Source organism: Rhyacophila brunnea, unplaced genomic scaffold (assembly GCF_057557595.1).
Source record: "Rhyacophila brunnea isolate RB1 unplaced genomic scaffold, BYU_Rbru_1.0 scaffold_5, whole genome shotgun sequence".
Classification (NCBI taxonomy): Eukaryota; Metazoa; Arthropoda; class Insecta; order Trichoptera; family Rhyacophilidae; genus Rhyacophila; species Rhyacophila brunnea.
Window position 1 is genome coordinate 48,831,659 of NW_028233170.1, and position 23,788 is coordinate 48,855,446.

At 34.5% G+C, this 23,788-nt stretch overlaps 3 protein-coding genes across 4 annotated transcripts; 1 reads left to right on the forward strand and 2 right to left on the reverse strand.

The window, feature by feature from the left end:
- Positions 1-744: 744 nt before the first annotated feature.
- Ahcy (adenosylhomocysteinase) lies at positions 745-15,240 on the reverse strand. Of its 2 annotated transcripts, XM_085955993.1 has the most exons (5): positions 15,046-15,207; positions 11,428-11,618; positions 7,022-7,050; positions 3,777-3,929; positions 745-1,935 (listed from the first exon to the last, which is right to left on the reverse strand). In XM_085955993.1, the coding sequence occupies exons 4-5, from the start codon at positions 3,873-3,875 to the stop codon at positions 1,006-1,008; spliced, it is 1,029 nt and encodes a 342-aa protein (XP_085812119.1). In that variant the 5' UTR covers positions 3,876-3,929; positions 7,022-7,050; positions 11,428-11,618; positions 15,046-15,207; the 3' UTR covers positions 745-1,005. The 2 variants fall into 2 exon arrangements, with proteins under 2 accessions (XP_085812119.1, XP_085812118.1); XM_085955992.1 differs by lacking the exon at positions 7,022-7,050 and having other exon boundaries at positions 15,046-15,240.
- Positions 15,241-16,668: 1,428 nt separating this feature from the next.
- Positions 16,669-20,954, forward strand: VhaAC39-1 (V-type proton ATPase subunit VhaAC39-1). Its single transcript, XM_085955798.1, has 4 exons — positions 16,669-16,879; positions 17,204-17,712; positions 19,012-19,266; positions 20,022-20,954. The coding sequence occupies exons 1-4, from the start codon at positions 16,759-16,761 to the stop codon at positions 20,181-20,183; spliced, it is 1,047 nt and encodes a 348-aa protein (XP_085811924.1). The 5' UTR covers positions 16,669-16,758; the 3' UTR covers positions 20,184-20,954.
- LOC147066531 (putative tRNA(His) guanylyltransferase) lies at positions 20,941-21,980 on the reverse strand. Its single transcript, XM_085955800.1, has 2 exons — positions 21,911-21,980; positions 20,941-21,280 (listed from the first exon to the last, which is right to left on the reverse strand). The coding sequence occupies exons 1-2, from the start codon at positions 21,923-21,925 to the stop codon at positions 20,948-20,950; spliced, it is 348 nt and encodes a 115-aa protein (XP_085811926.1). The 5' UTR covers positions 21,926-21,980; the 3' UTR covers positions 20,941-20,947.
- Between the last annotated feature and the right edge of the window lie 1,808 nt (positions 21,981-23,788).

Genomic DNA, 23,788 nt, shown 5'->3' on the forward strand with positions numbered 1-23,788 from the left:
GGACCTAGCACTAAGTGATTATCATCTCTTTCCTGTGTTGAAGTCACACCTGGGTGGGACAAATTTCAGGACCGACGAGGAGTTGAAAGAAGAGGTTATACGCTACCTGCACGCCGCTGCGGGAGAGTTCTATGACACGGGTATACGAAAAATGCTACATCGCATACAAAAATGCATCGATCGCAACGGGGATTATGTATAAAAATTGTAGAAAGTCCAGGCTTTCCAAATTGCAAATAAACGTTTTTCTTTGTGAAAAAAATTAGAGACCTTATTTTACGGACAACCCTAGTAGACAAGAACATAAAATCCTCAAAATATTCGCTCCTCTAATAAACCTATTTTTATAAAATACACATAAAACTAGAAAACTATGTCAACATTTTAGTAAAATTTTCCATTTCGAGCGCTGGTGCTGTCAATAAAATATTGATAGTTTTTAACTTCAATAACAATACTTTTTTCTGATACAATTACACATACCAGTATTGATAATTTTTGTCAATATCGAGACGACAGTTTTTATGGACATTCACGCACACTTTAGTGTTCGCCAACCAAGGTTATCAGAAGTTGCTCCTGTGACACTCAGCATAAAATTGAAGGGCGCCGAACATTCGTTACCCCACGGTATACGCCTGCTTAACAGGTGTGGAGATGTGGTGGAGGGAAAAGCAAGTGTCCTTAATAGAATTAGTTGTAAAACTCTTATTATTTGAGCAAGTTGCCAAGAATAAAATCATGTTTTAAATAGTTTTTTATACAAATGAAGTTTATTGTAAAATAAAGATTAAGTATAAAGACCCGTTATAATATACAGATTCATTCTTGTACAACAATAAAAAAATCATTTTTATAAGTAACACAAAGTTATAGAAACGAAAACACACGTGAAAGAAATGATACATTTCAGATTTGTGTCATTAGATTGGTACATCAGTACATTGATATCGGATGAGACTCCTCATTGAAAGTTAGCATCGGTACACTATATTAACAAACAAATCAATAACGGTAGTAATCAGGTTTGTATGGTCCCTCGACTGGTATATTGAGATAGGCGGCTTGTTTGGCTGTCAACTTAGTGAGTTTCACTCCTAAATGATCCAAGTGAAGGGCGGCGACTTCTTCGTCTAGTTTCTTGGGCAAAATGTGAACACCGATGGGGAAGGCGTCGGGCTTGGTCCACAGTTCGATCTGGGCGAGGACCTGATTGGTGAACGAGTTTGACATGACAAACGAAGAGTGGCCGGTGGCGCAACCCAAATTAACTAAGCGTCCCTTTGCCAGCAAAATAATATTATGTCCATTGTCTAGTGTGTAACGATCGACTTGGGGTTTAATATTGACTTTTTTAACTGCGTTCTTTTCCAACCACTCAACGTCGATTTCACAATCGAAGTGACCTATATTGCAGACGACGCTGTCATCTCTCATGCAGAGGAAGTGATCTTTGGTGATGATGCCTTCACAACCAGTGGCCGTGACAAAGATTTGTGCTTCCTTTGCTGCCGCGTCCATGGTTGTCACTTCGAAACCTTCCATAGCGGCCTGCAAGGCACTGATGGGATCGATTTCTGTCACAATCACTCTGCCGCCAAAGTTTCTGAGGGAATGAGCGCATCCTTTGCCGACGTCACCGTAGCCTGCCACGACGCACACTTTCCCGGCGATCATCATGTCGGTTGCCCGCTTGATTCCGTCCACGAGTGATTCACGACAACCGTACAAGTTGTCAAATTTGCTTTTGGTGACTGAGTCGTTGACGTTAATAGCGGGCATCTTTAGAGTTCCGTCTTTGAACATTTTGTACAAATTGTGAACACCAGTTGTGGTCTCCTCCGTAACACCCTTGATGCCGTCAATGTATTGCGGGTACTTGGTGTGGATCAGATTTGTCAAATCTCCACCGTCGTCGAGAATCATGTTCAACGGCTGAAACAAGCAAAAAAATTCAATCCATCATAATAATATAATTATTTTACAATACAATGAAATGTCGATATAACAAAACTAATTTGGATGCAGGGGTGTCCATTAAAGTAAAATGTCTGTTTAAATTTTATAAGAATTTTATAATATCGCGATAACAGCGTTTAGTTCGGCGTGCAAATTGTTTTCGTTATTCGGTGGAGGGAATTAGCAGTAAAAGTCGGAATTGAAGGAAAAAAAATGTTTTTATTTTTTAGTATAAAGTTCGTTGTATTATTAAGTATTTCATTACAAATTTATTCAGGCCGGAGTTTTTCTGTTTTCAAAAAAATAGTTTGAAAATTGGTTTCTTACATCTCACGCTGTGACGGAGGAACTGTTGTTTCGTCTATTACCTGAGAATTTATTCGTAGTTGATTCTGTAGCAATATTATTTATAATGTAATGATTTTATTTATTTATTTATTTTATTATTTCGAAAAAGAGTATTACGGCATTACAGCAATTGGCCAATGCGCCATAATACATAATAAATACAAAATTATAAAAATGTCTTAATTACAAATAACAACTAATATAACAAGAAAGTAGAAAAGACAGCATGTGTTTATGTAAATATTAAAGAAACATGATAATATATACAATTATAAATTTAACCTATTTAACACGTCCATTAACATTATATAGTTAATAAAAAATAAATCAACCTTTATGGTGCCATCAAATAAGTTAATCGCATGATACACAACATCATGAAACATAACATCTGTACTGCGACGAGGTATCATGAAAACCGTAGAGTTACGAGTGATATTGGTGGGAACATGAAAATTAATATTTGCCAGTATATATGGATTGTAAATGAACCCACGAAGAAGTAAAAAGAAATGCTTTAAAAGAGCAATCACTCTTCGGGTGGACAGGGATTGCATTGATAGCATACCCAGAAGAAAACGAGTCGGGAGATTCATTTTATTATCATTATCATAAGGAAAGAACCCGTATGTTCTTTCTTCTTCTTTTCGTCTGGTGGCACCCAGAAGAAAACGAGTCGGGAGATTCATTTTATTATCATTATCATAAGGAAAGAACCCGTATGTTCTTTCTTCTTCTTTTCGTCTGGTGGCACTCCTCTCCGATTAAGTAGAGAAATCTAAGAAATATATTGTGGATGATGATCAAAATTACCTTCGAGATCTCTTATAACATTGTGTGAAATGCATGTAGCTATTATTATTAGACAAGCATGTTCCACGTTCGTTTCTATCGCTTTACTCAATATACACCACTTTGCATATAAACTCCCAAAAACACATTCAATACACTTCCGTGCGCGAGAGAGACGCTTATTAAATTTTTCACTTCGGCTAAACTCTCCAAACGCTCGCTGTGCACTAAGGACAGATCAGAGAACGCCGCGCTGCACGCAACACCTACTGAGGCCGTACACTGAGACGAAATTTGTTGCCGTACCAGCATGTGATAGTACATGACGTGATCATAATGTATTTGAACCTTTAATATTGTCTGGTATAAAGATACAAACAAAATTATCGCAAAGTAAAAAAAAATATCAAGGTTTCATAAAATTAATCAGGATCATCAAGTATTGCTGGATCGATTAAAAAAACATTGTTGACTACCAATATTCCATGGATAAAATTATTTTTTTTAAAAAAAAAATTGTATTTTTCCCCCCATACATTCCATATTTCGTAATTCAATTTTTTTATGATTTTCAGTCCCGTGAAATTCGTATTAACGAGGTTTTACTGTATTGATGAGCTAACTAAAATTAATGTCATTGATTCCATGTGCTGTAAAATAGTGGGGTCAAAAATTACCTTTCCATCAGCGAAGACAAGAGTCTGTTCTATGCACCAGATGTACTCCTCATCGGTTTCTCCTTTCCACGCATAGACGGGAACGCCGACGGCCGCCATGGCTGCTGCAGCTTCATCCTGTGTGCTGTAGATGTTACAGCTAGACCATTGGACCTGGAAACAAAGACAAACAGTCATTACCATTTTGTCATCACAAGATAATAAATATGCAGTTCACTGTATCACACTTCACCGTGATATGTTGTATCGGAAATATATGGTCGTATATTAAAGACCGTCCAACCTCTTTGGGTGGTATAGTACTGAGATAAAATTCATGTCTAAATAAAACACGGTTCATATCGGTTTACAGGAATACAGCGGCAAACAAATTTTGAAAATAGCCGATATACTGAATTATGTGTTAGGTTAGGTTATGTTTTTATTCTTGAATTCATGAATTTTGCCGAAATTGGCTATGAAAATAGGGATGGCCATATAGTATACAGTCATCTCTTTCCGATAAGAAAACTCACGGCGAACTGTAATATGTACAATTTACATGTAACCGTTATGTACTTGTCATTATAATGCCTTTCCATCAAGACAGTAAACCAAATTAATATCTATTAATCAAATCTTCTGCTCTTTCATTATTTCATATTATGTAGATGTAAATCGTAAACCAAATAAAATTTAATAAAACCCAAAAACAACTTCTTATGCAGAATAAGATTTTATAAAAAAAAATCAGCATGGCAAAAATAAATAAACTATTTCATTATCTAACTGAGTCATTGCTATTTGAAGATTGCAACACGAAGATGTTGATGTTTAATATTCACGATAATTCAAACTTATTGTTGCTTACAATAAAATTTTCATTACATAAAATATAATATTTAGTTTAGTTGTCAGCATTAATCTTTTATGTCCAGTTTTGTATGTGAAAATCGAATTTGAAAGATCAACTAAAAATCAAAGGCAAAATATATGTATTTGGATGAGAAAACATCCTCTCAGATACCGTATTGGAATGTACAATATTTATACAGCATCAGGCTTTGGCCACATAGGCAGGTGCTTCGCTAGTCCTGAGCTAGATGCTATGCCTGTCTAGTAAAAACACTACTTCCACATTGCACGCTACGTGCTTAGGTACAAATTCATTTGACATTTGGGAGCACTGAAGTCAACAATGATAATATGTCACTCTCAAAACTAACCAGAAAGCTACTTCTCACAGAGAATTTAAGTTCAAAATTTCGAAAGTCTCAAATTCGAACTTCTTGAGTGCGTACTGTCAATTATTCATAACCTCAAAATATATGGTGTTTGACGTTTGTCATACTGAAGAAACATCCGCCATCTTGCAAAATCCATAGACAATGGCAAAATCACTAGGTGACACAATAAAAATAACTAACATGTTTGTTCGCCGGGAGACTCACGAGGTGACTCCTCATAATCACGTAGCGAGGCGTGAAGCGTGCAGTGTGGCCATTGCGATAGAATAGTGTGCGTTCGTTCACTAGGATATGTCACCTAGCACGTAGCCACCAAGCAAGGCACCTGCCTATGTGGCCGAAGCCTAAGGGCTTAGCACAGATGGATGTTTTGTATATAATAACCAGAGTTGCGGGGGAGAAATTACCTTCAGCTTTAATCATTGCTAGCCTCTGTCACCCTTTTCAGCTACACTTTCATCATATAATTCCATTTGAATAGAAGGTTTTTCTTTAAGGGGACGCTCTAAAGAAATGCCCTTGAGAATTGAAAATATGATATTTTTATATGTGGTCCGAAATAGTTGGTCTACTAGTAATCTAAGTAAGTCTAATAGTGCCTCAAAAATAATGGTCACTATATTTAATTTAAAACAAACTCACTCCAGCTAAGCGAGTATGGGGTGACCAAAAAATAGTATCTTCTAATATACTTAAATGTTACTAAATTCAATATGTTAATCAGCTGTTTGGTGGGAAGTATTGCAACCAATATGGTTGATATTGTGACGTTTTTAAACTTAGAGTTTAGTTTAGTAGTTTAGAAACATAGAAATAGATTAATACCTTTTTAACCTGAAATTGTACGAGAACTAAACATACGAAGGATGTTGAAACACATATTATCTACATCCATTTTTATTTCATGTGCTATCCAAAAAACATTATTAATGAATAGTATTTATTTTTAATGTGTAAGACATACATCATTATTAAAAAAAATAGGTAAGTATTATTTAATTCTAATGCATATTTTTAAAAAACGTAGAATATATCTAGTGATGTACCCGATTGGTTTAAGTTTAGTCTGACACTTTTACAAACTAGTAACGCAACTTTTTTATAATATGTACTAGTGAAACAATAGGTAGGTACCATTATTGTATTTTGTTGGTTGAGTAAAGCCAATGCACGAAATAATTTATAACGCCTAAAAATAAATATTAGGTATCGTGCAGGCACCCCATATACTTTTATTATTTTTCACATTGTTTTACATTCGGCCGGCCGGCGAACAGCGGTGACGGAACCTAATAAATCATTGCAATGAATTGCTCTACCGACAATAATTATTATGTCTTTAAAATAAAATCTTCGATGACCAGGGATTTTGCTGTAAATTTGATTTTAAATGACGTGGTACTCGCTCTGCGGACTCTCTTCGACTGAAATATGAATCACACTGGCTCCTGTTATACCCACTCTTAACATCCTTAATTTTATACATTCATAATAATAATATTTTTCTTTCTTTCGACCATGTCCGATCCTAATAGGATCATATAGGGCTCCACAGAGTAGAGGTTTGTATTAACAGATTTTGTTTTTTACGAGAAATGGATGTCAGCTACTTGCTCAACCTATAAGGTCCATACCCTGACAGACACAAATTGAAAAACGAACCTGGGACCCACGGCGTGATAGTCCAACGCTTAAGCCGCGCGGCCACCGTGGGTGCTTATTAATATACAGATGAGTAATGTTTTGCCAATCGTAAATGAGACATCTTTCATTATTTATGCTAACATTCAAACAACCCCAGCAATCCTTAATAATTAGATTATATGCAACATACACACAGCGATGTCAATGGCAAAACATTTTATTTTCCTATAGACAACGTTGCATTATCTCTCGTGTGTCAACGCATTAAGTAAAATATCTTTTATGTATGTCAGGCTATCCACTAGCTGCAAAATGATCCGTAATCCTCCGGCGACGCAAATGTACAACTGTGAAAATGTACGATGGACGTGTAACAATAAGAACTATCTTCGGCGGATGAGACGCTATGCTCATTTAAATACGTTTGTACAAATAAACCTGACCCAGCCATTTCATTGATGCTCCATGCTCTTATGGTACCACTACAGTCATAACACAGACTCTCATCATGCGAGTTCCATAATATGACAAGAAATATGTATTTAATATGTGAAAAGGGGTCTTAAATGGTATGAGGCTTTTATAGTGATCAACATTATCTGAGAATGTAAAAAATACAATTGAAATATTATTTGTACGCACAACATGAGATAAAACCCAAATATGTTTTGCATATTTTGTAAAGACGTCTTCACATTTTATGTAACATTGGCGGTTAACAACAATGTGACTAGTGACGTAAATTAAAAAAGTGGATCATGAGTCAAATAAATTAACATAATAAAAAACAAAAAAATATTTTTGAATCGTGTAGAGATGACCTATTGATAAAAGGGTTACGCTTGACAACAAGAATTTTAACTGAGAGAATCATCATTTCTCACTCCACGTTTTTTATCATCTGATGATTGATAAACTTTTATATAGTTTGAAAATAAGACAAAACTTATCACTACTTCTCAATAGTTATCAATACTGAAACATGTTATTGACATTTCTGCGGAAATATGACTAGGTAATTGAGTTTTGTACCATTCCATAGTACTTGTAATATCAATCTTATCGACCGAGGGTATTTGATGAAATTTTAACCTTATCACTGCCAGCCAATTTCTACTAGGTGGACATTTGTAGGCCAGTTATTTTTGGAATAAAATAAATCCCTTAAAAATATGAAATAGGAATGATAAATATTGTTTAGAAAATATACACAAATAGTTTATTCAGAAATTATGACGTTTACTAGAACCCGCGAGTTAACTCGTACGTGGCACTGATCAGGTTATTTAAATTTTCAAGGCCTGACATTTTTACCAATTATGGATTATTGATACCCATTGTTATTTATTATTAATAGGTACTTATATTACTGTCATTTCTCATTAGTAAACTCCATTAAATTCCCAAAACGTTACCCAGTAATAACGATTTTACGCCTATTGATTGTGTTATTAGTGAGTAGTTATTTAATGATCTATTATTAAGGGTTTTGACAATTTAAACCCGGGTCACAAAAAACGACTCAAATGGAATAGTACAAAACTTAAATCCACCACAGTAATTGAACATAGTTATGCAGAATGTAGCCAGTCCACAATATTGTCAAGCTGAGATAATGGCACTTTAGCAACAACATGATATTAAAAATGTAAAATTGTAAATAGTATTTTATTTAAAGAATAATTTTTTGCGGCTTGGCTATTTTCAGCAGAACGTAGAGAAAACTCTCGCATCTGATCTATAGAATATCTCTTTTTTTTTATTTTTTGTGGACTGGCTACTTTCTGCATAACTATGTCCAATTGGTTTTAGCAAACCTGGATTTTGCCTTCCGGGATCTTCAGCCTCCATCTATACTTGTTAGAGAAGGTATTTGCAAGACTAAGATTAAAATATATTTCTGTTTATACACTAAGTTGGTTAAATAATAGTAAACAATAGAAAACTTAAATCTAGATAATATTATAACTATACATAGAGCATATATTTGGCATATCCGGCCAAATCTCATTGCTATGAACAATTTCTAATGCAATGCTCATATCAACCAGAATATAAATTCAATTTCCGTAAGTAGCCATAGTACATAGCATTAAGTAATATTCAAATCATTACTATATTGTAATTACACCCACGATGACCGAGCGGCTTAAGCGTTGGCCTTTTGCGCCATGGGTCCCAGGTTCGCATCCTGTTTCTGGCAAGTACACATATTGTTTTTCAATTTGTGTATGAGTCAGAGTATGGAGCTAATAGGTTGAGCAAGAGGCTGACAGCCATTTCTCGTAAAAACAAAATCTGTCAATACAAACCTCCATTCTGTGGAGGCCCATATGATCCTATTGGGATCGGACATGGTAGAAAGAAAAGAAAAGAATAATCGAAAAAAAAATATTTTAAATTTCAGTGGAGTAGAAAGAAGGTAAAAGAATTGACTCCTATTCCATGAATTGCGGGTTCAAATCACATGTTATTTCAAATGTTTGATAGACCTGCAGCTTGACTTCATATACCCAACCAGGCAACTTGAGTCCATGCCACAATAATCTGTCGTGGGAAGATTCACCGATCATGTAACAGGGTAAATTGGCTGCTCAATCAGCGCATGCGGATTTTAACAAATTATTTACAACTTTTTGAAATGCACATGCGCACTAGAGAATATGAAATATCATTGGCTAATTACAGTATTGTAAATATTATGTGTTGCTTTTAAATTATAAAATGACAATGGTTTTGCAAATGACAGATGATTTACTACGGTGATATATTTCTCACCTTAGGATGTCAATCAGAATGGATATTTGCAGAATCAAAACAATACTGTTATTATATGAAAATCACAGAACTTGCTTGAACATTTTGACTAAACATAAACTATGCAATTCTAGGTGAAACTTTGTACAAATTTTATAAATACAAATTGTATTGGATTGTAAGTAACATTTAAACTTACTCACAATATAATTAATACGATTTCTATACACCAATTGACAGTAACATGTATATGAATATGGCGTATGAAAGATGTGCGCAAATACATGATGGCCGAGCGGTCTACGCGTCGGTTTATAATGTCGGGACTCCCAGATGCGAATCCTCGGTCTGGCAAAAACACATATTGCTTTTCAATGTATCTTTCGAGTCAAAGTATGGACCTTATAGATTGATCAAGTGGCTAACATCCATTTCTCGTAAAAACAAAAATCTGTTAAAGCAAACCTCTACTCTGTGGAGAGGTCCATAAATGATCCTATTAGGATCGGACACGGTCGAAAGTATACGAATAAATACTATCTCAGTCTATAGGGGTTGCTAAAAAAATTCACAACAGAATCTTAAATGAAATATCAAACTTTCTGCAATTGTAACGGCAAGAAATAAGATTCCATCCCATCCGCGTATGATTACGCGAGAAACTCCGCGATTTGAAGATAAGTGGAATAAAGATATCATTTATCACGGATACTATCATAATTTAGAATACTCGCAGTAAGTTGGAATATAGCTGGTGGTTGAGTTAATGGCTATAAACAAATACTAGCTAAGATACATCCACACTGTGAGGATTAACATGCTCCATCTTTACATTTTTTATTTGGAAAAAGAAAAACTTATCTTTATATACATTTATATTATTATGATTATAATTTACTAAGTACTGCATATGTTTTCTTAGTCTGCTGATAAAAACATGTTAACGTCATAACATGAACATGTCATGAACTTTGCAGTTTTATTGTAAAATTAAACAAGTTCAAAACATTATATAATATTTTCTTAGTATTTATTCTGCTGAATAATATAATTTTGAATTAATACCATATGGATAAACAAAACGATAACTATGTTACACATTTTTTACTACCTAACGAACAAAGCTATTTATTTACTCTGTCTGCAATATTTATTTATTAAAGTTTTATGGTTATTTACTTTGAGTGAATATAATAATTAATGGAATTAATAACCTAAGACAATATAAATGCAATCAGCGGCAGCTGGTCTGACATCATAGAAGTGCACTGCACTGCTAGCATTTTTTTAAAACATCGCTCTACATTGTGAAGCATATGTTTTCAATATAATCAAACCATAAACTGTTATGCCTCAATGGGATCTTCCTACATTGAATAAACAAAATATATTATTATATACAAATTTTGTACTGCAATAATCTAGATGTACGAAAAATATAACTATCCTGTCAATTAAATCGCGTTGAATTAAAAACTATGAGACTCCATCCAAACTACCTACTACATAAAGTAATTAGCGTGCCAAGTCAATGGGTTTCACGATGATTAGACTTTTTTCATCATATTATTAAAAACCAAGACATATTTCTATTAAATTAGGACGCCAAGCGACCTGCAAGGTCTAGAAAAAATAGAATAAATCAAGAAGGACTTAACTCACGGCATGTTTTAATTATAAAATATACAGATAATTTCCCAAAATGAGACAATTTAAATAAAGCTTTTTCCAATCAATAACAACACCGAATAGATCTCATTTTTCAATAAGGCTAGTTTCCAGTGCACCCTCAAAAATTGCAATCCAAAAAATCACCAGCTGCCGCAATACGCTGTTTTATTATGAATAATCACAGACGAATATCAGAAATCACATACACTTCAATCTTATCATTAGTATAGATATTTTCAAAGTATTTAAACATTCCTTTCGCAACTAATTTGCTATGACGTGTGTTTGTCATTTTCGTAGATTATAGTCATTTTTGGCTTAACGATGTAATAATAATATGAAATAAGTATTACCTCAGCTCCTAATTCCATCAAAGTCTCCATGAGGACAGCGGTCTGAATGGTCATATGAATACAGCCAGCGATCCTTGCTCCCTTAAGAATTTTCATAGGTCCATACTTTCTTCTGCAAGCCATCAGGCCGGGCATTTCATTCTCAGCCAGCATGATCTCCTTGCGGCCCCACTCCGCCAGACCCATATTGGCTGTAGAATACAACATCATATTCATATCATGACCAACAGTCTATAAATCTGGCAAAACCATCACATTATGGTGAAAGAAGACATTTTATTTAGTATCGGCATCTTTCACAGCAGTAATTGAAGTCAATACATAGCTTAAAGATAAAATATGATAACAGGTAATAATTGTAGGCCTACGAGTTGTAGCACTATTCTGAATAACTGAATCCATTCCTCTGGATCATAACCCCACCCCGGCAATTACACCTATGCCCTATGGGTCCACCTACAGATTTTCTATATGCGAAAAGTAAACAACAGTATATTCAATTTGGTGAAAATGAGTTATTACCAAGATAAAATTTCATTTTTCGTCCTCTATACCAGTGTTCTTCAACCTTTTAACACCCGCTGCCTGGTGAACACAAATGAGAAATATTTCGCGGACCAGTATTAGCCAGAAATAATAGCCATTATAGATATAATTTTATTTATTAAATCTTGTGTTTTAAAATTACAACTTTTGGTTAGTGCCACATCTGCTACTACTTCTTTGTATGCAAATTTGATATACGAGGTTGCAGCATTGTTTCTGAGAGACGAAGCGCTGCATTAATATCCATTCGATTTCTCTGTTTGGTTTTTATTACTGACATAGATAAAAAGTCTTTTCACATAAATTCGGAAGTCGAAAAAATTACCAATAATCTGATCTTTATAATCCAGAGATGGATATTCTTTATCAAAGGATATCCAAAATTGAGACAATGATTGTATTTTATGTCTGGACACCAGAGTGACATCAGAAGATAAGTCGATCAGCTTTTCTCTCTCACGAGGATCAAGTGCGCATGATTTAATATCTTCCAAAAAGGGATTATTAATACAGAGGTTAGAGGTCGGCCTTTACGTAAATATTAATTGTCAGAGAAATATTTATTAAAATTTTCAGGTAATGCTTTTAAATGTTGGCTTATGATGTTGAATATGACTTTCTGATCAATATCAGCAGCATTCTAAAATTCTCCCAGCATTTCATCTAGTGCGAATTCCCTGAACCGTGTAGCAATATAGCCAGTTGATAGCGTGGTGAAAACTTTCGCAGACCGGTAATGAATTCTTGTGGACCGGCATCGGTCCGCGGACCACCGGTTGAAGAACACTGCTCTATACCATGATAATGACAGTGTTTTTAATAATGAAGAAAAATTTAAATCTCTTATGCCTTGATTCCACGTAACGAGTACAGTGGCGAGACAGCAAAATGTCACTAGGCCGAGAGAGTGATGTGGGCAAGAGAGTGTTTATACGTATTTTTCTCTTTTCGATTTATATGGTGAGTCAGTTCACTTTCAATCAAGAAGCAGGCTAGTTTTGTGTACCGAAACATGAATCGTAAAAGTTACATTAAAAAATATACTAGCTACTCATACCGCCCCTCATAGAAGAATTTAATGAATTCTTGCGCAAAGAAGATAAACGTCTTTGAACAAGACAATGGATTTTAGGCAAACCAGATCGTGGTGCAACATACACTCTTTTTAGTGATTTGGAGTTAGAAGACCCTGATGAATTTAGAGCTACAACATACGGCCGTAGCCATAAATTGACAAACTATAATTGAAGTAGGGAGTAAAATGATGTTAACGCGCGTGTTTGAACATGTACCGTTTAAAAAAAAAAAATTTGGTTAGGTACATTTTCAAACACGCGCGTTAACATCATTTTACTCCCTACTTCAATTATAGTTTGTCAATTTATGACTACGGCCGTATGTTGTAGCTTAACCACTGGGGAATGCCAAAAGAAATGGCGTATTTCAAAAAAACACTACCTTATTCTTAGGACAATAATTATTATAAAGCAATCATTATTCATAGGATGTTTATCACACTTGAATGGTCAAAGACATAGCTTATAATTAGTATCTTTAGAATTATCTTCAAATGTGTTAATCTTGCCCACTTTTTGAATAATAAAATGCCTAATTCTTGACAAATTTGGGATCACAGAGATTATCAATATAATTTTTTATCGTAAATATTTCACTATAATAATGTTGATATAAATTATACTGATGGTTTTATAAATGCGTTTAAAAATTAATAAATGTAAAAAATCTTAACACCACTGCACATTTATGTACTGAAATATGACTATATTCTAAAACATAGAGCGAGAGGTTTAAAAGAATACTATTTTATGTAATAAAAATACTTTATGCAGTCATCAAATGTTTAAAATAAATATAAAGGATAATAAGGCTTCGAAATTATATAAATAGATTATCTACAATGTTTAAGGTATGTCCAGGGTCATGCTTTGAAAATAGAAAAAAAGCTCAATTTTAACCCACGCTGAGCACGTCCGCCCTCAATGTGCGAAAAATTATTATTTTGCCTCTCCTGAAAGTCGTCAATATGAACTAACATAGTTTACTCTCGCATATAGATTTTGAGGATAGCGTTAAATGAATCACTAATCAATCATATGATAAAACAATGCATTTTTGCCCAGTCTCGAACCATGGCTTCAGATGGCCACTTTACCAATTCAGCTACCCTCGGTGTGGTGTTTTATTGGTACCTACATAATTTAATGTTCTTGTAAAATTCTAACATTATTGTAATTTGATTAATGAAATAAAGTTTTAAAAATGTGTCAACAGACAGTAATGGCCCAAACACATGACCAACACATCACTATCTATCTCATCGTGACAGCATGTGACATGATGGTAATTTGTTTGGACCATAATGATTAGTGTAAGTCGTATTGACTTAATCATACAATAAGTACCATATCAAGGCCGACTATTGCGAATTACGATGGCAGTGCAAGTTATTGATTATCGCCGAATGCAATACGATATCCTGTTCGCAATAAAGAATGATTTTCGATTGCATATTCCATTCAAATCATTACCATTTATTTCGATATGCAACAATCATTGTTTTCTACAAACAATTTACCATATTAAATTTGAAGTATAAGCAATACTAGCACTACCATCGAAGTTTACAGTTTCGTTTCCAAAATGCTTGACTACTGTTTGCCTTGGGTACGGACTGTTATTAATATTATAGGGGTACATAACACTCCTGTACACAATTACCCGGAATAATAAATGAAAATGTAATTTTCCACGGGTAGGTAAGGGAATTAAGACTAGTAAATTTGGGGGTATTCTCAATTTACAGAAAACCCAGTTAACCTAATATTTCTATAATCTAAGCTAATATTAATTGATAAACAATGATTGCATTCAACATGTCTATCAATTTCTATTTTCTGACATAGGATAACTACTAAAATAATATTTAAAGACGGTAAAATTTCCATAGATAAACCTGTAGGTGCATAGGAAAATGTTTTTAAATTTACACTTTTTGCCACAATTTTGAATTATTTAAGGATTTAAAAAAAATGTATAATCATAAATACTTACCAACTTTGTAAGGTGGCTTGACCATTGTGAGAATGTTTGAATTCTACAGAAAAACCTATATAAAAATTAACAGAGAAGGATCACTTCACCACACGAGACAGCCTCAAAAAACTAAGTGGATAAATATTTCGAATTTCTTTGATAAATAGCCCTGCAGCCTACACACACTGCAGCACGTGTTGGGAGACGTAAAGGAAAGACATTGCCAGTAGCAAAAAAAACTTGTCAAAATTTTAATTTATGAAAATCAAAGAGGTTGGACTCAAATCTCCTGAAAAGAATAACGAGGAGAATTTCTGGGTATTCAGTATACCTACCGTGTGGTATTTAGGTATCTTGACCATTTATGATAACAATAATAAATTTAATTACCATAATATGGTGCACTGCACATTGCGGTTTTTATATAGCTACATACCTACCTACCTATGAGAACATAAAAAATCTTTTAAATCCGCTTATTTTTTGTAATCTGAATGTAAAAAATCAAAATCCTAGCTGTGGAACTATTGCTATAATATTATGTTTCACACCTAATGGCGGTTTATTGCACAAGCAAAAAAAATCGCAATGCAATTCAATGCACCCTCCGTGAGGAAAAGGATTCTGCCTCTACTACTAATAGGTATGATGCTAATCTGGCTACCATGACATTGTACCTAGTTCGCTGTGAAAGTTTAATTGAAGTAAAAATAGTATTGTCCTAATATCCCGTTTACACGTGCATGGGTGTACTGTGCACAGTAAGAAAATGTATGGGGAAATATATATTATCCTGAGTTAGCAAGATTGCTTGCATAAAAGATTGGAAGATTCCAAATTGTGATGATTTATTGCGCGCAAGTAAGATTATTTTCGATCTGCGCCTGCGCAGTAGAGCGATAGAGAACGTGCCGGTAAAAAAACGAACTAGTCATTATGAGCTCAGATTTTCAATACGACCTGTCAGATAGTAGGTAGTATAAAATGACAAACTCGCGTCTCGCTTACCCTTGAAGAATGAGATTGGAGAGACAGTCAGCACATTTACGTGTAAACAGTTATTGTCATGACAGTTTAAAACAAGCACAGTTGCCGACAGTAATTCCATGCATGTGTACAGGCGCAATAAAGCCCGCCTTGTCGTCTGACTAGCGCGGCTATGGAGCACCGGCTTAAACCCGCCAAACCGCTGTATCGTCCGTTTATAATATGTTATTATTTGTAAGTGAAATAAACCGATAAATGGTTCTAGAAATAATAATGGTTTTTGCAGATTCAACAATAATTATTATCCCTAGCATTCTCCACCAGTAGCACCACGTCGCTGTCGTAACTTCCATAGGTAGGTAGGTAGTTAATTAATCGATAGGTATACTAGGGTATACCATTAATCTTTATAGGCACCTACCATTTTATTTTGGGTGTCATAAATAATTAATAACTTTTTAAAAATTTATTTGATGAAAATGAAAAATTATTTGATGGTTTGATGCTTTTTTGAATGATCAAGTAGAGTAATAATATTTTGGGTGGGAATGCCAAATAAGCTGATTACTTCATGAAAATTCAGCTAGGTAGGTACCTATAAATTTAATTTCTACGTCCTTCAAAATTGATTATTGTCTACGGTTTTTTGCTGATGTCTATTCTATATTGTCTATGCAAACATCATATGATCTGACTGTGGGTGAGGTGAAAAGTCTGCCAGAAAATATCACCAAGTAAATCAAGATGTTGGGCTGCCTATTTAATATCGACGGTGGTTATCTGGAAGGGCTGTGTCGCGGTTTCAAGTGCGGAATATTGAAGCAGGCCGACTACTTAAATTTAGTGCAGTGCGAAACATTGGAAGGTAATTTGGACTTGATTTTACTGTCATTGGTGTTTTTATTGAACTAGAGACTTTTTGTTACCTTATAATATGAACGACGAACAGGGATATAACGTAATATCTGTCCTATATGAATAGTAAAACTTGGGATATAAATTTCTTGAGAAGCACCACTCGTTTGTACTATAGACAGCTGGCAGTTCCTGTAGGAATGACTATAAATAGTATTGAGAAAATCGATTGTGTTGACTATTCATACTGTTAATTTCGAAGTATGATTCATTTCCTTGCACCCCTGTATTCTTACTGTCGCCAAGCAATAACGTATTTGCCTCTTTTTTCTAGATCTCAAACTCCATCTTCAAGGCACCGACTACGGCACTTTCCTAGCCAACGAGCCCAGTCCACTTTCGGTATCGACCATCGACGACAAGCTTCGCGAAAAGTTGGTGATCGAGTTTCAGCACATGCGCAATCATGCGGTGGAGCCTCTGTCCACCTTCTTGGACTTTATAACGTACAGCTACATGATCGACAACATCATTCTGCTGATCACGGGAACGCTGCACCAGCGTCCTATCTCCGAGCTGATTCCCAAATGCCACCCGCTGGGATCCTTCGAGCAGATGGAGGCCATCCACGTAGCGGCAACGCCTGCCGAACTCTACAACGCCGTCCTCGTTGACACGCCGCTCGCCCCATTCTTCGTTGACTGCATTAGCGAACAAGATTTGGACGAAATGAACATTGAGATTATTCGTAACACTTTGTACAAGGCGTATCTTGAAGCTTTCCATGCGTTCTGCAAAGAAATCGGAGGCACCACTGCCAACGCTATGTGTGAAATTCTCGCTGTAAGTATTTCCTATTTGCATTGACCAAGACACTCATTTTCATCAAAATTTCAATGTTAAAGCGGACAAGATAACAGAATGGGTTAAGAAATGAATGTCAATTTGCAAAGATCACCTATGTATACAGAGTTGATTTTTCAAGTATATTATGCAATATGCAGATATGTTGGCAGAAATTCTAATGAGTAGACCCAGATGTCTATGAGCAGGCTCGTTTTATTCAACACAAACTGTCCATTTTTAAAGCCAGTATTAAAGATCTTAGATAAAGATGTTTATTAATAGCATTTCTTTAACAAATATCTTTTATGAAGAATGTGTTTTTCATAATGAACTAATCTTTGGTAAAAGATTCTGTTTACCTTTTATAAAATACATATTTTATAATATATAGACATAGACTAATACACTAAAAGATTTTATAAAATATTCTTCATAAAAGATCTTTTGTAGTCTAATACCACGTCAGGTTTAACCGATAAAAATATGTATGAATGAGTGAACGATATGTAAGTAAAACAAAATATTCACTGTATTTTAAAATGTTTGGCATCTGTGACAAAAATGTAAAACATTTTTTCTTTTATTGTGAATTCATATTTTGAGTGTGGCATGGAGTGTGAGTATGGCAAAATTGTACATGTCTAAAGACAGCACCGTGGCGTATGTGCTTCGTAATACTTGGCCACCTATGTTGGCGAAGAAATGCTAAGTATTAACGAGTATAACAATATGTGTCTCACGTGGCATTCCAAACAAATCTCATGATTAAAATAGCCAACACATGTATGTAATGCAATATCAATTAATTTGGAGTGTCTGGGATTCTTTGTTTTATCAGATTTACACCGCGAAACATTTAACAAGGGCAACTATGGCACTTTCTTTAATGCTGATACATTTCAGAAAACTGTCGCAGTCAACTTGAAAAATGACAAAGTACCCACAAATCAGCTCAGAGCTAACCTTTCAATCTGCAGTCAAACCCTCTACCACTGAGCTCTATCTCCAGACTCAGATTGGCGAAAATATCTCATGTTATACTTCGTCCTGTATTATTTAACACAAAAGAATAAAAAAAATAATGCCTATGGATGATAGACTGAAACCGCCAACTTTCCGATCTATAATTGAACGCTTCTATCACCGGACTCAGTTTGGCATAAATATCTCCTGAAATATTTCATTATGCACATACTATTTAACAAGAAAGCGTGAAAAAAATAGCATCCTTGTTGCTTCTATAGAAGTCTGTCCCATGTGTTTTTTTTTTATTATAACGCTTTTTTTAAATTTCAGTTCGAGGCTGATCGTCGCGCTATCATAATTACCATTAACTCCTTTGGTACCGAACTGTCCAAGGATGATCGTGCAAAGTTATACCCTCGCTGCGGTAAACTGCATCCCGACGGGTTAGCTGCGCTCGCCCGCGCCGATGACTATGACCAAGTGAAAGCCGTGGCTGAATACTACGCAGAATATTCTGCCCTCTTTGAGGGAGCCGGCAATAACGCTGGCGACAAAACCTTGGAGGATAAATTCTTTGAACATGAGGTAATTGGTAATTTTATTTTACTAGTAATGTACATATTATACCGAATTACTTTTAAATTGAGGTTTTTTCGAATATTTTTTTTTCTTCCACAATGCTATAAATTCCAGTCATATGAACAATTTCACTATCATTACATATTATATCATATTATTAAAAAGATTTAGAACTTGTTTCAGCAATATATTGATTATTGTTATAAAATAAATTATAAGCTTTTGTTATCATTGACATTTGTGAAATTGATAATAAATGATAGTGTATCAATATAAATATTTCAAAAATGTGATTAATCCTCAAATAGTATTTTTTATTATCTGGTATCTTTGATTTTTCCATAATTCTTAGCCTCCCCCCACTTTATCTTTATGCTTCAATTGGTGGGTCAAGGTTTCTGTTGAATCAATATGCTTATTTGCATTGCCAAGACGTTGGAACAAATGGCTAATAACCAATCTTTACAAAACCAATTCTCATTTTTTGTCTTTAATACATTCACTGCTGACCACTTATTTACTTTTTCCAATTCCAATGAAAACAAATCCAGATTGTTTGATACCTGCTGTTTGTTCGTCATTTCTTAACTCATAAAAAAACGGGGAGAACATCGCAATCAACCATGCTCTATCTTATACCATGTCATATGTTACCAAAGGGCAATTATTCAACTAATTGATACATCTCCGGTTGGGATTCAATCCTTTCAATATGTCATAAACCACCTATTGCGATGTTTTAATTTATTATTATTTTTCAGGTGAGGTTAAATGTACACGCATTCCTCCAGCAATTCCACTTTGGCGTATTTTATTCATATCTGAAGTTAAAGGAGCAAGAGTGCCGCAATATTGTTTGGATCAGTGAATGTGTCGCACAAAAGCACCGGGCTAAAATTGATAACTACATACCGATTTTCTAAACAATTCACAAATTCTGATTACATACTATAATATCAATGTATCGTTCGTTGGCTGTGTCTGGTTTGTCATTGCATCGTTGACTTAAAAAAAAACTACCTGTTTATGTACTGCCGAAATATACTTTATTTCTATGACAAACTAAATGATGAATGTTTTGAATGACGGGAGATGATGTGTTTCATTGTTATTCATAATATTTCTATAACGGCACAGCCCCAGTTATTGTAAAAAAAGATAGATTAGTTAATAATATATATTATAATATATTACGTCAGTGTTCTGAGCTACGCAAAGTATTATTCATGTTAAAATATATATACTCGCTTAAATCAATACTGTAAAAATCATTAAATTATAATTTCTTTAAATTGAAATATGTATATTATTGTTTTGTGAAATATTGTAGCTATCATCAAAGCAGATTGTAAATAAATGTTATTTGAATCACATTCCTTATTTTATAAGACGTATTTATTCTTCTACATATATCAATGCTTGTTGTACTGACCATCCAATGTTAGGAAATTAAAGTGAACATTAGAATCGTCATAAGTAATTTATTTCCTGGTATTTAACATAATGTTATATAATGATGTCAAGATGCATAAAGTGTGCGGGTCGTTATTTAACGGAGTTCATCAAATTTTCTTCCTACCCCCCCCCCCACATTGTCATGTCTAATATTATGTGGTGTTTGTAAAAATTGACATGTAAATTATGTAAGGTAACTCATCCAAATAATAAATATGAATGAAAACAAGTGTTAAGAAGTATCCTCTTTTAATCTCACCATTCTTTTTTTTTGCAATTGTTCATTTACCAAGATTGACATATTTTCAGATAAATTGTAATGTTCAGCTTTTATATCATCTAATAGTTCATAATGCGTTTTCCAAAACTTTTCTTGTATCATATCGTCGTGGATATCAATTATTATTTTTCTATTTTTGTCTATTACTGGATCGGTGACAATTTTCCTCAAAAGTGTTGTGCCTTTCTTGAACATTTCAGGTTCATTATTGTAGTTGATATTGAATTTGCTAAATAGAATTTCATTTTTGTCAGCAGAAAGCGTACCACTCAGGTATTTTTCAGCCTGAAATGTGAACAAAACACATTAACCCTTTATTGAAATTGGTTAGTAACAGTGTATATTATATTTAGTTATATGACAGTCTGTTTATATTAAGGGCTATGGTTCTGGATACGTTCAGACATTTAAAATCACATTCTATAATATAAATTGATTGTTTAATTTAAGCATTTTTTGAATGGGAAAGAATAGAGCTTTGGCGTTTAGCTAATTAAACTCAAAATTACGATCAGATTATTTAGCCTAAGCTTGCAAATATACCTTAAGTTCTTCATTTTCGACCTTCACACAGCACTTTTACAAGTTATTAGTACTACTTAAGTAATTAATAAAAATATTTTCTCTTCTGAATGTAATCAATGAAAAGTTTTGATAATTTTCTCTCTGGAAGAATTAAACCTCGGTTCAGACACGGCGGATTCCGCGTGGACTCAATTTGTACTAGCTTCTATATATTCGTTCACACTTGTCCGCGGCTGAACTAGTACAGATTGACTCCGCGCGGTCCAGTCCGCTGTGTCTGAACCGAGGCTTAGTATAACAAGTATATTGTCATAAAATAGAGATGAAGATGGTGATATTAAAGGCTTCAATAGTGTATTTAAGAAAAGTTCTATCAATTAGTATCATTACCTCTGCGGGAGTCATGTTTGCTTTCAAGACTAAATTCCAGAATGTTGTATTGTACAGATTGTTGATATGAACATCTCGTCGTCATACAAGAGAAAGTGACCAAGTGCAAAATAGTAAATTGTTCAGGAGAGCCATTTTAACATTTGTAATCAATCTAAAAAATCTTTATATTGCATTCACATTTCTGATTATTTTTGTGGGTGTAAATATGATATTTACTTTTAAAATGAAATTTTAAATAATATTTGAAAAAAATCACTTTTGTTCTAGCTTTTAAAAATACGAAATGAAGTTGGTCAGTTTTACCACCCATGAATTAATGGAAAAATTGCAGATAGTCACTTTTCATTCTTGGAATACAGGTAAAAAAAAAACGAAGTATAGGTATTTTCCTTTTAATTGACTTTATTTTGAGTGCATTCTGAATAGAATGGCAAAAATAGAATACAATTTTTTAATTTTCTATGGAAAATATACCCAGTTGCTTTACATGAAAAAGTACAAAATTCACAAAAATATACATTAAAATAAATTAATGTAAAAAATTACTCTGCTTCAGATTCAGAATCCAAGTTTGATTCTGATGCCCTCTCTGGCATGTTATTTTCAGAAAGTGATCTGTACCATCCATGATAATCACGAGGAATTGCTCCAGTATCACACATCTTTACTAAATCCCTTTTTTTTAACCTGGTGATACTGAGTTCTTCTTTGAATAAGTATTTTAATGGGGGAAAAAGTGGTGGCTGACCTCTCCCAAACACTGACAGGGTTTGAAAATCGACGTTATAAGAATACTTATAGAGAATGTGTCCTGGTCTGTCATGCTCATACCGATTTTTCATTATTTTGGCAGCAAGTAATTTAAGATCTTCTTCGACCATAACAGCCCTTTAGTTTGAGCATGTGGACACCAGGCGCCTCCAAGAATCCCTGTCGCTCGCCAGTCTTCTTGCATTGTTCCAGGTAAACCAGCATCCCGTAGCTCTTATCGTATACACTTTATAGATAGTATTTAGCGGCCATCCAAGACGCCGGAATCCGGTTGGCTTAAAAAACGGGCAAGTGAGATGCCCGGGGTTCCAGCGGCTAGCTCAGGTGTCCATCGAACCCCGGATTCACAAAAAAAGATAAAAAAAAGGATTTATATATGTTGGTAAAGTTAAATAAAACACTAAGTCTTTCTCGTGCGATCTTAGCGTTATATATTTTAATATTTGGTTGACAACATTACTTTGTAGTCTTTTACATATTTTGTTTTTACAATTAGTTACGCAGGTCCGTCCACGGTTTACAAAGGACGCTTACTGACTTTTTTCTTTTTCAAATTCCCCGTACCCACGCCGTCCAGCAAAAAGGACCCTCGTGATTGGCCAAATTTTATCGTGTGATGTTTTTGATTTGACGAATCACGAGGACCACCCCGGCGCAGGCGCGTGGAGATTTTAAAGTTGCCGGCAAGCGCGGCAAAATTTATTATATATGAATACTTATATTTAGTCTTAAAATTATCTCTCTCATCCATCATCATTTATACTTTTTAAATCAAATTAAATTTATCTTAATTACACCTCCGCCCAGTATAAGATTTTCACACACCGGACGAAGGCCTTTACTTATGAATAAAAAATACTTACGTGGTTGAGCAAGGAATCAGATTAGATGTTTTATGAAGCCGTTTCTAGAGGTCAGGGTTACGTTTCGACTTATAGCTACTAAATGATTATTTTACACCGGGAGAAGCCCGCCTGTAACAGGGGTGTATCACAAGCCAGGTTGAAATTCTGGTCCAACGTTGCCTCTTCACTCTCGTGTGATGAAAGGCTACTTAGTGCGATTTTTTATCTCCTCGTTGCTCATAAAGTCATAGCACACCCA

What these genes read in the sequence shown, in the direction of transcription:
- Ahcy (XM_085955992.1), bottom strand. Translation starts at nt 15,070, where the DNA reads ATGGTCAAGCCACCTTACAAAGTTG. An exon ending in TGATGGAATTAGGAGCTGAG is followed by an intron (nt 3,930 to 11,427) that starts GTAATACTTATT and finishes CTTTGTTTCCAG; the next exon opens with GTCCAATGGTCTAGCTGTAA. An exon ending in TTGTCTTCGCTGATGGAAAG is followed by an intron (nt 1,936 to 3,776) that starts GTAATTTTTGAC and finishes TGCTTGTTTCAG; the next exon opens with CCGTTGAACATGATTCTCGA.
- VhaAC39-1 (XM_085955798.1), top strand. Translation starts at nt 16,759, where the DNA reads ATGTTGGGCTGCCTATTTAATATCGACGGTGGTTATCTGGAAGGGCTG. An exon ending in GCAGTGCGAAACATTGGAAG is followed by an intron (nt 16,880 to 17,203) that starts GTAATTTGGACT and finishes TCTTTTTTCTAG; the next exon opens with ATCTCAAACTCCATCTTCAA. An exon ending in ATAAATTCTTTGAACATGAG is followed by an intron (nt 19,267 to 20,021) that starts GTAATTGGTAAT and finishes ATTATTTTTCAG; the next exon opens with GTGAGGTTAAATGTACACGC.